An 11,955-nucleotide genomic window follows, 5' to 3' on the forward strand; every position below is an offset into this window, starting at 1 on the left:
AAACACAAATATTTCTTAATCAAAGATCCTTTAAAAAAGTATGAAATGATAAACCAACAAAGCTGTTCAGTGAGGCCACCAAACACTTAAACCACTACCTATTTTATGTCTTTCCCACCTAGAGCTGGGGCCCAGAGCTCCCAGAACGGTAGGGAGAGGAGTCTTCTGGGCCTGAGCCGAACAAAAGCCTGCTAGAGGCCAGGACCCCGGGAGGCTCAGCACTCAGAAGAGAAATTGAGCCTGAAGATTTTGATGTGCATATAAAATACCTGGAGGATCTTGTTAAAATGCAGACTCTGAGCAGGTCTGAGTGAGGTCTCAGATTCTTCATTTTAACAATCTCTAGGTGATGTTCATGCTGCTGGTCAAAAGAGCGAGGAACTAGAAGCAAACTTCCAGCTAATGAAGACAACAGTCAAGGAGGGACGAGTATCCATCTCAACCTTGGTTCTGAGCAGAAATGAAAAAAAGAAGCCCTTACAGAGATTTTGAAACTACTGGCTGACCACACTATGTTTATGCCTGATTACACACTATCAGCATGGTCCAAAAATGCCCAAGGAGAGCATCTTATATAAAATGGACCCAAGTCAAGGTGAAGTGTTCCAGACACATGGGAAGAGCAGAAGCAAATCTTCTGGGGAGAAATACCCTCTCAACTCATGTCTCACGCAAGTCTCAAGAGAGAATACCAGTAAAATTTGAGGAAACAAGCCATCACAAGCAAGAGTTAGTGAAATCAACCAATAGGACCAGACCATAAAGATGTGACATACTAAAACAAACAAACAAACAAACAAACAAACAAACAAAATTGACATACTGACATCACTGAAATCAGAATATAACTATTTAATGTGTTCAAGGGGAAAAAAGGCCAAAAGGGAGAAATGAGTAAGAGACTAAGAAAGGCCAACTTAAAACACAAAGAAATTTAGGAATGTAACAATTTAAATTTAAAGCTCAATAAAACAGCTAAATAGGACAGATAAAGTTGAGAAGAGAATCTGTGATCTAGAATTAAGTTCTGAAGAAGTTATGCAGGAAAAAGCATAGAGACAAAGATGAAAATAACCAAAGAGAAGTTCAAACCTATGGAGGATAAAATGAGAAGGTATAACAAATGTTTGTTTAATCATAATTCCACAAGGAGATAGTGGAAATACCATAAGAGGTACAAAAGACAGGAATCACAAAGATGCCAAATGAAAGGGGAAAAAAGTACATCTGGACACAATGTAAAATGAACAACCCCAACAAGGAAGCCAGATCAAAGGAAGATCTAAGAAGAAGCCAGATAAAAGATTACTAATGAAGGAACAAAAATTGGACAGATAACTTCTCCATAGCCATAATAGAAGCCAGAAGATAGAGCTATGAGAAAATGATACACCCAGTGAAACCACCTTTCAAAAGCACAAAGTGAAAGAAACCAGATTTTCAGATTAAAAATAAGACCTATATCAAAAGAACATGAAGAAACTTTACCACAAAAGACAGTCATGAATGGGACTTCTAAGCAATGTACTTTAAGAAAATTATCCCAGGGGTGCCTGGGTGGCTCAGTGGGTTAAAGTCTGTTTTTGGCTCAGGTCATGATCCCAGAGTCCTGGGATCAAGCCCTGAATCGGGCTCTCTGCTCAGCAGGGAGCTGGCTTCCTCCTCTCTCTCTCTCTGCCTGCCTCTCTGCCTACTTGTGATCTCTGTCACATAAATAAATTAATTAATAAAAAAAGAGAAAATGATCCCAAAAGTAAAGTGAGATAAGAACAAAGAGATAAAAAGGAGATAAGAACAGAGAGAGAGAAAATGAAAGTTTTATTTATTGATTATATAAAACCATAATAACTGTGATGTCATATTATCAATACCACAATCCCATCCCAACATATACACTAGAACACACACATATACACACCTAAAAGGCTGAACAACAAAGATAGAGGGTGAGTGAATTCAAAGCATTTTTTTTTTAAAGATTTATTTATTTATTTATTTATTTATTTGACAGAGAGAGATCACAAGTAGACAGAGAGGCAGGCAGAGAGAGAGAGGGAAGCAGGCTCCCTGCTGAGCAGAGAGCCCGATGCGGGACTCGATCCCAGGACCCTGAGATCATGACCTGAGCCGAAGGCAGCGGCTTAACCCACTGAGCCACCCAGGCGCCCTCAAAGCATTTTTAAACTTTGCACTGTTTAGGAGAAGGTGTTCACTTCAGATTTCCTTAAGTATGCATTTAGATTTCATGGGTAACCAATAAAAGGTAATGTATATCTTCCAAACCAGCAGAGGAAAAAAAATGGAAGAAAATATTTAATTTAAACCAAGTATGACAAATAGAAGGTGTAAAAATATGGTAGAAATAAAGCCAATTATATCAATAATTATGACTTATAAATGATCTGAACTCTCCAGTTAAATAGGTATAGACTGTCAGATTCCAAAAAACAAAATAAAACAAAATCTGGCCACATGTTGTTCATGTCAGAAGCTCCATTAATTACCATGTTTCTTAAAAAAAAAAAAAAAAAAAAAAAACAACAAACACACACAAAAGCAAAAGATCAATGTTAGAAACTGAAGATTTGAGTCCCCCTCACCACCCTCATTTATATACTGAAATTCTAACCCCTAATGTGGTGATATTAGAAGGTGAGGCTTCTTTGAGGTAATTAGGTAATGAGGGTGGAGCCCTCATGAACAAGATTAGTGCCCTTTTAAGAAGAAATATGAGAGCCTGCTGTGGCTTTCTGCTCTCTGGCACATGAGGAGACAATGAGAGGACAGCCATCTGCAAACCAGGAAGCAGGCTCTCACCAGAGACCAGATGTGTGGCACCTTGACCTCAGGCTTCCCAGCCTCCAGAACTGTGAGAAATAATTGTTTGGTGTTTAAGCACCCAGTCAATGGTAATTTGCTATTATAGCCCAAACTAAGCCATGAGGTGCGCCGTTTCCATATTTTTAGTTTTGTTTTAAAGAGAGACACACAGAAAATGGAAAGAAAATAACCACAGAAAAGAAAATGATAACATAAGTAAAAGACATACAAGTGAGATAATCAACAAAAGCAAGAGTTGGTTCCCTTAAAACTGCTGTGAAGCCTTTGATTAGGCTAATAAGAAAAAAACAAAAGAAGGCAAAATAAATAATATGAAGAGAAGAGACTACATAATTATATGAGAGCAGACATTTTTCAAAAAAGGGAACTTTATGCTTATGCCTATATAAGGAAAGCATAAAAAATGAACAATTTTCTAGAAAACCTTAACTCATCAAAGCTGACTGAATGCAATAACCATTAAAGAAATTAAACCAGTAATTTAAAATATTCCATCAGAGCGCAGATAGTTTTATACTTGAGTTATACCAAACCCTCTAAGAATGAGTAATTTTTTTAAACAAAACATAACAAGGAAGAGAAAAGGGTGGTAAGACTCTTGAATTCAATGTATGAGGCTAAAATAACTTAAGCTTCAAAACCAGAAAACAAAACTACAAAAGAGGAAACTTACAGGCCAATTTCTTCTTCTTCTTCTTTTTTTTTTTTTTTTTTTAAAGATTTTATTTATTTATCTGACAGAGAGAGAGAGTACAGAGAGACAGAGGGGAGCAGCAGGCACAGGGAAAAGCAGGCTCCCTGCTGATCAGGGAGCCTGATGCGAAGTTCTATCCCAGGACCCTGGTGATCCCAGGGTCTGAGCCAGAGGCAGATGCTTAACTGACTGAACCACCCAGGTGCCCCAACAGGCCAATTTCTAAGCAAAATATTAGCATACCAAATCCAACATCATATTAAAAATATAATCATCATGATCAATTTCAGTATCTTCTAGGAATGCTAGAGTATTTAGCATTAGAAAAATCTACAATTCACCAACTCACCAGATTTAAAGGAGAAAAATGATATAATCACCCCAAGAAGAGGAAGAAAAATGAATTCAGTAAATTTCAAGATTTATTCAGTCTTAAAAACCAGACAAAAACAACAATAAAAACCCTTTGGACACAGCATAGGACTTCGTTAACTTGATAATGGCACATCCATAGCTAGTATGACATTTGAAATATGAATGCATTCCCTTTACAATTACAAACAAGATATCATCACTTCTAGATAACATGTTCTTGGAAATCTGAGCAAGACAGAAAAACAAGAGAAAAGAAAAAGAAAACAAAAGAAAAGAAAAATAAATGTTAGAAAAATGTTAGAAAGTAAGAAACTAGATTTTTAATACTTGCCCTTAATATGACTGCCTACATAGCAAATACCCCACCTAGCTACAATAAATTATTTAGATTAATAACCTAATTTAGCTGGGTTACACAATACAAAAGCAATAAATAAGTAAATTATGTTTCTATACATAAGCAGCAATCACAAAATGACAATTCAAAAAAATATTGAGCAGTGTTAGTCAAATCCCAACAGGGACTTTTTTTTTTTTTTTTAAGAATTTGATATGGGAAGCAGATACCTAAGAATTGCCAAAGCACTTCTGAAAAGCAAAATGGGAGGATATTCCCTATTACATAATCAAGATTAATTACAAAGGTGGGACGCCTGGGTGGCTCAGTCAGTTAAGTGTCTGCCTTCAGCTCAGGTCAGGATCCCAGGGCCCTGACTGGGATCAAGTCCAGCATTGGGCTCTTTGCTCAGAGGAGAGCCTGCTTCTCCCTCCTCGTGCAGTTCTCCCTGCTTGTGCTTGCTCTCTCTCTGACAAATAAAATCTTAAAAAAAAAAAGATTTATTTCAAAGGTATGGTTATTAAGATAGGTGATATCAGCATAAGAATAGACAAATAGATCTATGGAACTGAAAATGGAGCCAAGAAATAAACCCATGCCTATATGTTTATGAGAACTTGACTGAAGAGAGTTGGCATTGTATCAGGGAAGGAAAGGCCCAATATATGGACCTGGGACAACAGATTACCGACATGGAAAATAAGTGAAATTGATTTCCTGCCTTACATCATACACAAAAATCAGTTCTGACAGAATAAAGGCTTATATATAAAAAGCAAAACTACAGACCTTTGCAAAGAAAATACAGAATAACTGACTTTAGGGTAGGAAAGGCTTTTTTAGACAAGATCACAAAGCACTGACAATAAACCAAAGGATCAAGACATGATTACAATTATGATTATGTGTTCCTCAAAAGACACCTTTCTTTAAAAAAAAAAAAAGACACCTTTCTTCTGAAGCTGTGTGATTATACATGCAGATCTGTTATTTTACTCTGCTGCTATTATATATGATTAAAAAAAAAACAGGGCGCCTGGGTGGCTCAGTGGATTGAGCCGCTGCCTTCGGCTCGGGTCATGATCTCAGGGTCCTGGGATCGAGCCCCGCATCGGGCTCTCTGCTCAGCAGGGAGTCTGCTTCCTCCTCTCTCTCTGCCTGCCTCTCTGCCTACTTGTGATCTCTCTCTCTGTCATAAATAAATAAAATCTTAAAAAAAAAAAAAAACAACAACACCAAACCCATGATGGCATGACAAAAACAGCCCCCAAACTGGGCTATCTGCCACTTACACAACTCAAAAAGGTTTAGTATTGAATATTAGTAAAGTACAGAATATTAGTAAAGAACATTAGTAAAGAATATTAGTAAAGAATATAAATAAGAAAGACAAACAATCCATTAAGAAAATGAGGAGATTTCACCAAAAAAAAAGCTAATAAATATTTTAAAAGATGTTCCACTTCTTTAATTAGAGAAGTTAAAAGAGGAAAGGAATTTAGCTAGGATAGTGGATATAAAATCCCGAAGCAAAAATACCATTTCAACACCCTATTCAGACAAAAATGAAATTTTCTGATAATTAGCAAATGTTGACAAGTATGTGGAACAACAAGAACTGATGTTTCTGCTGGTAGGTACGGAACTGCCAGTAGGAATGGAAATGCCTTTACTACTTGGCATCGTATTATAAAATGGAAAAGGCCTATACCATATGTTCCAGGAAGTCCACTCCTTGCATTAGAGCACCCATAACAAGAATGTGTAGCAGCCAATCCTGGTGTTTCCAGAATTACCCAAATGTCCACTGGGAAGAAGAATGGAAAAACTGTATGATACATTCTCACAACTGCATGATTAACTACAACCTCACACATCAATATAGATGCATCTCAAAATATAGTGTCAGTTGAAAAACGCAAGCAAAATAAATACAAATGGTAAGAAGTCATTTCTATGAAGACCAAAACCATATAAAGTAACAACTCCAATGGGAAGAAGCACACAGGAGCTGCTTGGTAAGAGAAATATTCTATTTCTTAAATTGGAAAATGAGTTCATAAATGTAAGTTCTGCTTTATAACTTACACGTGTTATATACATTTTTGGTATCAAACACTTCATTCTTGCTAACAAGTGAGAAAGGGACGGTAAATGAACACACAACAAAATTTACAGTCACTACTTTGGAGTTTGGATAAAGTGGGACTTTCACTTTATTATTCACTCCTGGACCACTTATAATGTTTACAATTAACAAGTAATACGTTTGGGGAGAAATGATTACAAAAAAACAAACTGCATAGAAATCTGGGGCCCATTACTGAGAGAGGCAGTAATTTTGTTTCCAACTTACACAATTTCTCCAGGATGTCCTCAATTAGAACTAAGTTTAGCATACTCTGTGGGTTACGTTTAAAATACTGAGAAAGCTTTCCAACAAAAATGGGTTTTAAAATGGTTCGTTTTTACTGAAAACATGCATACTTTCTTTGTATTAACAATTCTTGACTTTATCTAATTTTTATTATACTAATCTGCTACTTTGGCCCACCTCTGCACCTTTCCAATTTTTTAATACTGCAAACTGCCACAAATCCTTTTTGATGTAAATTAAATAAGTAAATGATGGGTCTCGTTCCCCAAGGGCCCTCTTTCCCATTTTATTTCACGAGCACCGAAGAGTAGTGCGCGCTGAGGGCTCCCAAGTAAACAACCCCGAATGTTTTGCTGCCCTTCCTGACCAGTGACCGGAAGGAAGCGGGTGCCCAGGCTGGAAGGGCTTGGGTGCGGTGATCTAGCCCTAGTCCCACTCCTGAGATCCGGGATGGAGAAGGGACCTAACCAGGAGCAAGACGTGGGTGGCCGAGCCGAAAAAGAGCAGCTCTGTAGCACCCAGCGCCTTCAGAAGCCCGGGACACATGCGACTTCCCTGAGGGAGGACTTTCTCGCGGCACCGGGGCCTCGAGACCCCGCCCGCGACTTCGGCCCCGGGGCCGGGCGTCTTACTTGCCGCTCTCCACGCGGTGGCCGGAACGCAGCCGAGCAACCGAGCCAGCCTCGATACAGACATGGTGCCAAATCCCGCAGCGTCCCCGTGGGTCTAGCAGGGAGGCTGGGAGCCAGCGGAACCGACCGAGGTCCACCCCGCAGGAGGGGCGGAGCTCTCGGGAGGTGGGGCCTGCTTGTGATTGGGCGGGTCCTGCGTCTGGAGGGGTGGGCCCTGCGTGAGGCCGGGCCGGGGCGGGGCTTCCGGAGCTCACCCTCGGAATCCACGCTCCCGTCAGGTGCTGTCTGTAGGAAAGGCTCCTGGAGAGCATCAGCTTTCTCGCGAAGAGCGACTCAAACCACGCTGACCTCTGTGTTGATTAAAACCCCAAATCATGGCTGAGGTTGGATGAGGGAATATAATTCGGTATATTCCTCTTAATCTGAGGCAGAGGTCTCTTGAAAGATCTCTTTTATAGTACACAAAGGCGAAGCAAGCACCTTTTACTCTTTTGCTCCTTTTACTGTTCTTTTATTTCTTAAATATCTAATCGTTCAGTAAACTCCTCTAATTCGTCTGTTCTGACTGATTGACCAGATGACCTGAAAGATGACAGTTATGAGTGAAGAGCAGAGCAAGAAAAGGCTTGCCATCTGGTCCAGGCTGCAGGGGAAGGAGCTCTGCCAGTTGGCCCATAAATTCCAACAGTTCCAATGACGTTTGGAGCATATGTGGCAGATCAAGGTGCTTTGTGGAAATCCTCACAGAATCACAGTGCAGAGCCCTAGATTTTTATTTTTACTTTTTTTTTTTTTTTAATTTTCAGAAAAGTTCTTGGCTAGCTGTTGGGCCTGGTAATGTCTGAGAAGGTGACATCAGGTAGCTGTGCAATCTGAGTTTCTCATCATAAACTGGGAGTTACCTGATCCTCCTAGAGAAGGAGTCCCCTTTACTAAAAGTATTATATACTGGGGCGCCCGGGTGGGCTTAGTCGTTAATTGTCTGCCCTCAGGTCAGGTCATGATCCCAGGGTCCTGGGATGGAGCCCCATTTCCTGCTCCACGGGAAGCCTACTTCTCCCTCTCCCACTCCCCCTGCTTGTGTTCCCTCTATTGCTGTGTCTCTGTCAAATAAATAAAATCTCTAAAAAAAAAAAAAAAAGTATTATATACAAGAGAGGGACAGAACCAAAACCCAAGCAATTTTCATTAGCAGTTAGCTCCCACAAACATTTTTGACCCTTACTTCATATCTACAGTTTGATGAGTTCCTTGTGACCAGTTGACTGAGGAAAAACATTCAAAACCAGATTATGAATGGCTCTGTTAAATATACTAACTCAGCTATCAAGGGACTGCCTTGGCATTTAGAATCCCATTTAACGGAGGCCCTCAAGGAACAGCAGAGAGAGAGAGAGAGAGAGATCTTCTCAGAGGCTAAAACTTTATCCTTTATACTTTGTCTGGAAAGGGATGTGGCTTGAGATAAAGATCTACATGATTTCATAGGCACTGGTTTAGTGAAGTTTTGATCAAGGACTGGGACTGTAAAGGTTTTTAAATAGTTCTTTGGAATAGGACCTCTCAAAATCACCCCAAAACATAATATTTGGATCTCATTACTCAAGAAAAAAAAAAAAAAGGAAAGGCTCCCATTTCAGAAGGGCTCTTTTTTTTTTTTTTTAAAGATTTTATTTATTTATTTGACAGAGATCACAAGTAGACGGAGAGGCAGGCAGAGAGAGAGAGAGAGAGGGAAGCAGGCTCCCTGCTAAGCAGAGAGCCCGATGCGGGACTCGATCCCAGGACCCTGAGATCATGACCTGAGCCGAAGGCAGTGGCTTAACCCACTGAGCCACCCAGGCGCCCCCTTTTTTTTTGGTATTTTTTAAAAATATTTTTTATTAACATATATTGTATTATTTGCCCCAAGGGTACAGGTCTGTGAATCCTCAGACTCACACACTTCACATCACTCATCATATCACATACCCTTCCCAATGTCCATAATCCAACCACCCTCTCCATACCCCCTCTCCCCCCCCTGGCAACCCTCAGTTTGTTTTGTGAGATTAAGAGTCTCTTATGGTTTGTCTCCCTACTGATCCCATCTTGTTTCATTTTTTCAGAAGGGCTTTTAATCAGAATAAGATTTTGATATTACTTATTTTGTTCCATAACATATTAAACCAAAATTTTGTCTTAAAACAGTAAACACTTTCAGTTTTTGTGGGTCAGAAATGGGGAAGCCAGTGTGCCTCTGGCTTTAGATCTTGAGGGAGGTTGCAGTCAAGCTCTTAGCTGGGGTTCCAGTCTCATATAGAGGCACAACTAGGGGTGAGGGGAATCTGTTTCCAAGCTTACTAGTGCGATTATTGGCAGGTTTTAATTCTTTGTGGGTTTTTGGGCTGGAGGCCTCTTTCAGTTCTTGCTATGTGGGCTTCTTCAAAGGTCATCTCACAATATGGCAGCTGGTTTTCCACAGAATGAATGAGAGAACAAGACTGCTAAAGTGGAAGCCATAGTGTTTTTGTAATCTCATTTCAAGTTTTGATGTATTCTATCATTAGAAATGTATTTTCTCTTTTGATGTATTCTATTAAAAGTGAGTCAGTATATCCAACACTCTCTCAAAAGGGAGGGGATTATACAAAGGGTGAATGAATACCAGCAGATGCAGATCACTGAAGATCATTTTAGAGGCTGCCTACCACAGTGACCCACTCTGTAGACATCAGTCAGCCTCATTCTCCTACCACAGCTGGGACCCACTATCAGGTAGCTACGGTGGCATAGTGATGCATAAATTTTTTTTTTTAAAGATTTTATTTATTTGACAGACAGAGATCACAGGCAGGCAGAGAGAGGAAGGGAAGCAGGCTCCCCGCTGAGCAGAGAGCCCGATGTGGGGCTCGATCCCAGGACCCTGAGATCATGACCTGAGCCGAAGGCAGAGGCTTTAACCCGCTGAGCCACCCAGGCGCCCCAATAGTGATGCATAAATTTTTAACATAGTCTTTTTCCCTGCCAAGACTAATTGGCTAGCACCGCTACTTGCAGTGAACAACCTGTCCCCCTGATACAGGAGGACTACACAGCCTGGGTGGCAGGTTTGATTACAACGGTATCCTACTATAATGAAGTAGCAACTTGTTGTATAGGGACAATTATACTGTGTTTGGATTGGTTTTCTTGACTTATGCTTCTTTTATACATTTTTTCTGTGGACTTACTGAATACCTTATACTACATACACCTTATATAGCATCCCACACAACATTGCTTCTCACCAAAGAACTCACTTTCCTGTGAAAAATGTAGAGTATTGATGCCTGTGGAATTAACAAGACTTATATATCCCATGAGTCCAGAAGCAACTGGTTAACCCTACCGAACCTTTACTTTTGGAATAAGGTGAGAAAATACACTTTGGGATGCTGTCCTGAAGGATTTGACATATGCTCCCAGTGACTTAACGGTATTTTTGGTGATTAGCTCTTCTACAGACAGAATAACAGGATCCTAAGAGTACTAGAAGGACTAGTATCTTGTAACATCTGATGTACTATCCATATATTTTGCTTTCTATTGTGGGGAGAGACAATCTGCCAAGGGTCCTGCATTCCTGTATATTATTGCTCAAGGCTTATCCATCTCCTGAAACTGAGCAATTTCTGTAGTTAGTCATATAGGCATTTAAATACAGCATTACTACCATTTAACTGCTATTTGCCTTGAGGAAAAGAGACTGGCTTGTTTGCTGCTTGCTCAAAAAATGCGTGGTCCCTGGCCCTGGACTTTTCTCCTGTGATGCAACCCATTGTGTGTACCGGTGTCATCTGGCAATCACTGTGGGAATTGGGGCTCCAGGAACAAGTGGAAATATGCTGATGCTCTGGTTATTTTTCCATAATCATGTCTTTTATACCCGGGAGTCTCCTGTCAGCATCCATTTAACTGTAGCAAGCAAGCCTACAAGTAGGATAAAATCTTAGACCCTTCACTGCTCTTGCCATCCATCTCCATGATTCCAGATTCTGTTGGTGCACCAATTTTTTGTAGCCAGAGTAGGGTTTAAGGGGGATACAATGTTTTCTTTGCATTAGAGTTTGGGATTGTAACCTGGTCATTTTAGTTCATTCCTCTACGTAAGGAGTTAGAAAAAAATAGTAATGGCACTAGTTGGGGTGATTGGCCCTAATGACCACGGAAGAAAAGGGAGTAGGGAGAGGAGTCTGATTGGAGCTTGGGAAATCTTATCTCCTGGAATACCTCCTCACAATCCCATGCTGAATTATAAAAATTAAGCAAACATCTGCAACCATATATAGGCAAGACCACTCAAGCCTCAAATTCTTGGATCAAGCACTAGATTAAAAAAATTTCATCCACCAAGTTACTAGTTGAACACAAGGGAAACAGAGGAAGTGGCAGTGGTGAGAAGTCATGGCCTCATGGCCAGTGGCAGAATGGAGGACTATATTTAGCATAATTTTTTAAAAAATTTAAACCAGAGGCCTTTGGGACAAAGCATGCTGCTCCCCATACCCTCTCCTGGTTATTGCTTCAGTTCATCTGTAATAGGGCTCCGGAATTTGTATTTTTAACAAGCAATTCAGGTAATTCTCAGCAAGGAAGTTGGCAAAGCCCTGCTCTAGTTATATTTTCTTCCTCATTAGTACATACATATGCTTATATATTTAATAATTTTCCTTTTCTT

General features: G+C 40.0%; 1 protein-coding gene across 2 annotated transcripts in view; it reads right to left on the minus strand.

The window, feature by feature from the left end:
• SDHAF4 (succinate dehydrogenase complex assembly factor 4) overlaps positions 1-7,420 on the minus strand; it is a 53,356-nt gene extending 45,936 nt beyond the window's left edge. The window contains exon 1 of one of the 2 annotated variants that reach the window (XM_047734432.1): positions 7,257-7,420. In XM_047734432.1, coding sequence (XP_047590388.1) covers positions 7,257-7,320 — 64 coding nt within the window. In that variant the 5' untranslated portion in view covers positions 7,321-7,420. The remainder of the gene's footprint in view (positions 1-7,256) is intronic. The other variant, XM_047734431.1, reaches the window with a different exon arrangement.
• Between the last annotated feature and the right edge of the window lie 4,535 nt (positions 7,421-11,955).

Source organism: Lutra lutra, chromosome 6 (genome assembly GCF_902655055.1).
Source record: "Lutra lutra chromosome 6, mLutLut1.2, whole genome shotgun sequence".
Lineage (NCBI taxonomy): Eukaryota > Metazoa > Chordata > Mammalia > Carnivora > Mustelidae > Lutra > Lutra lutra.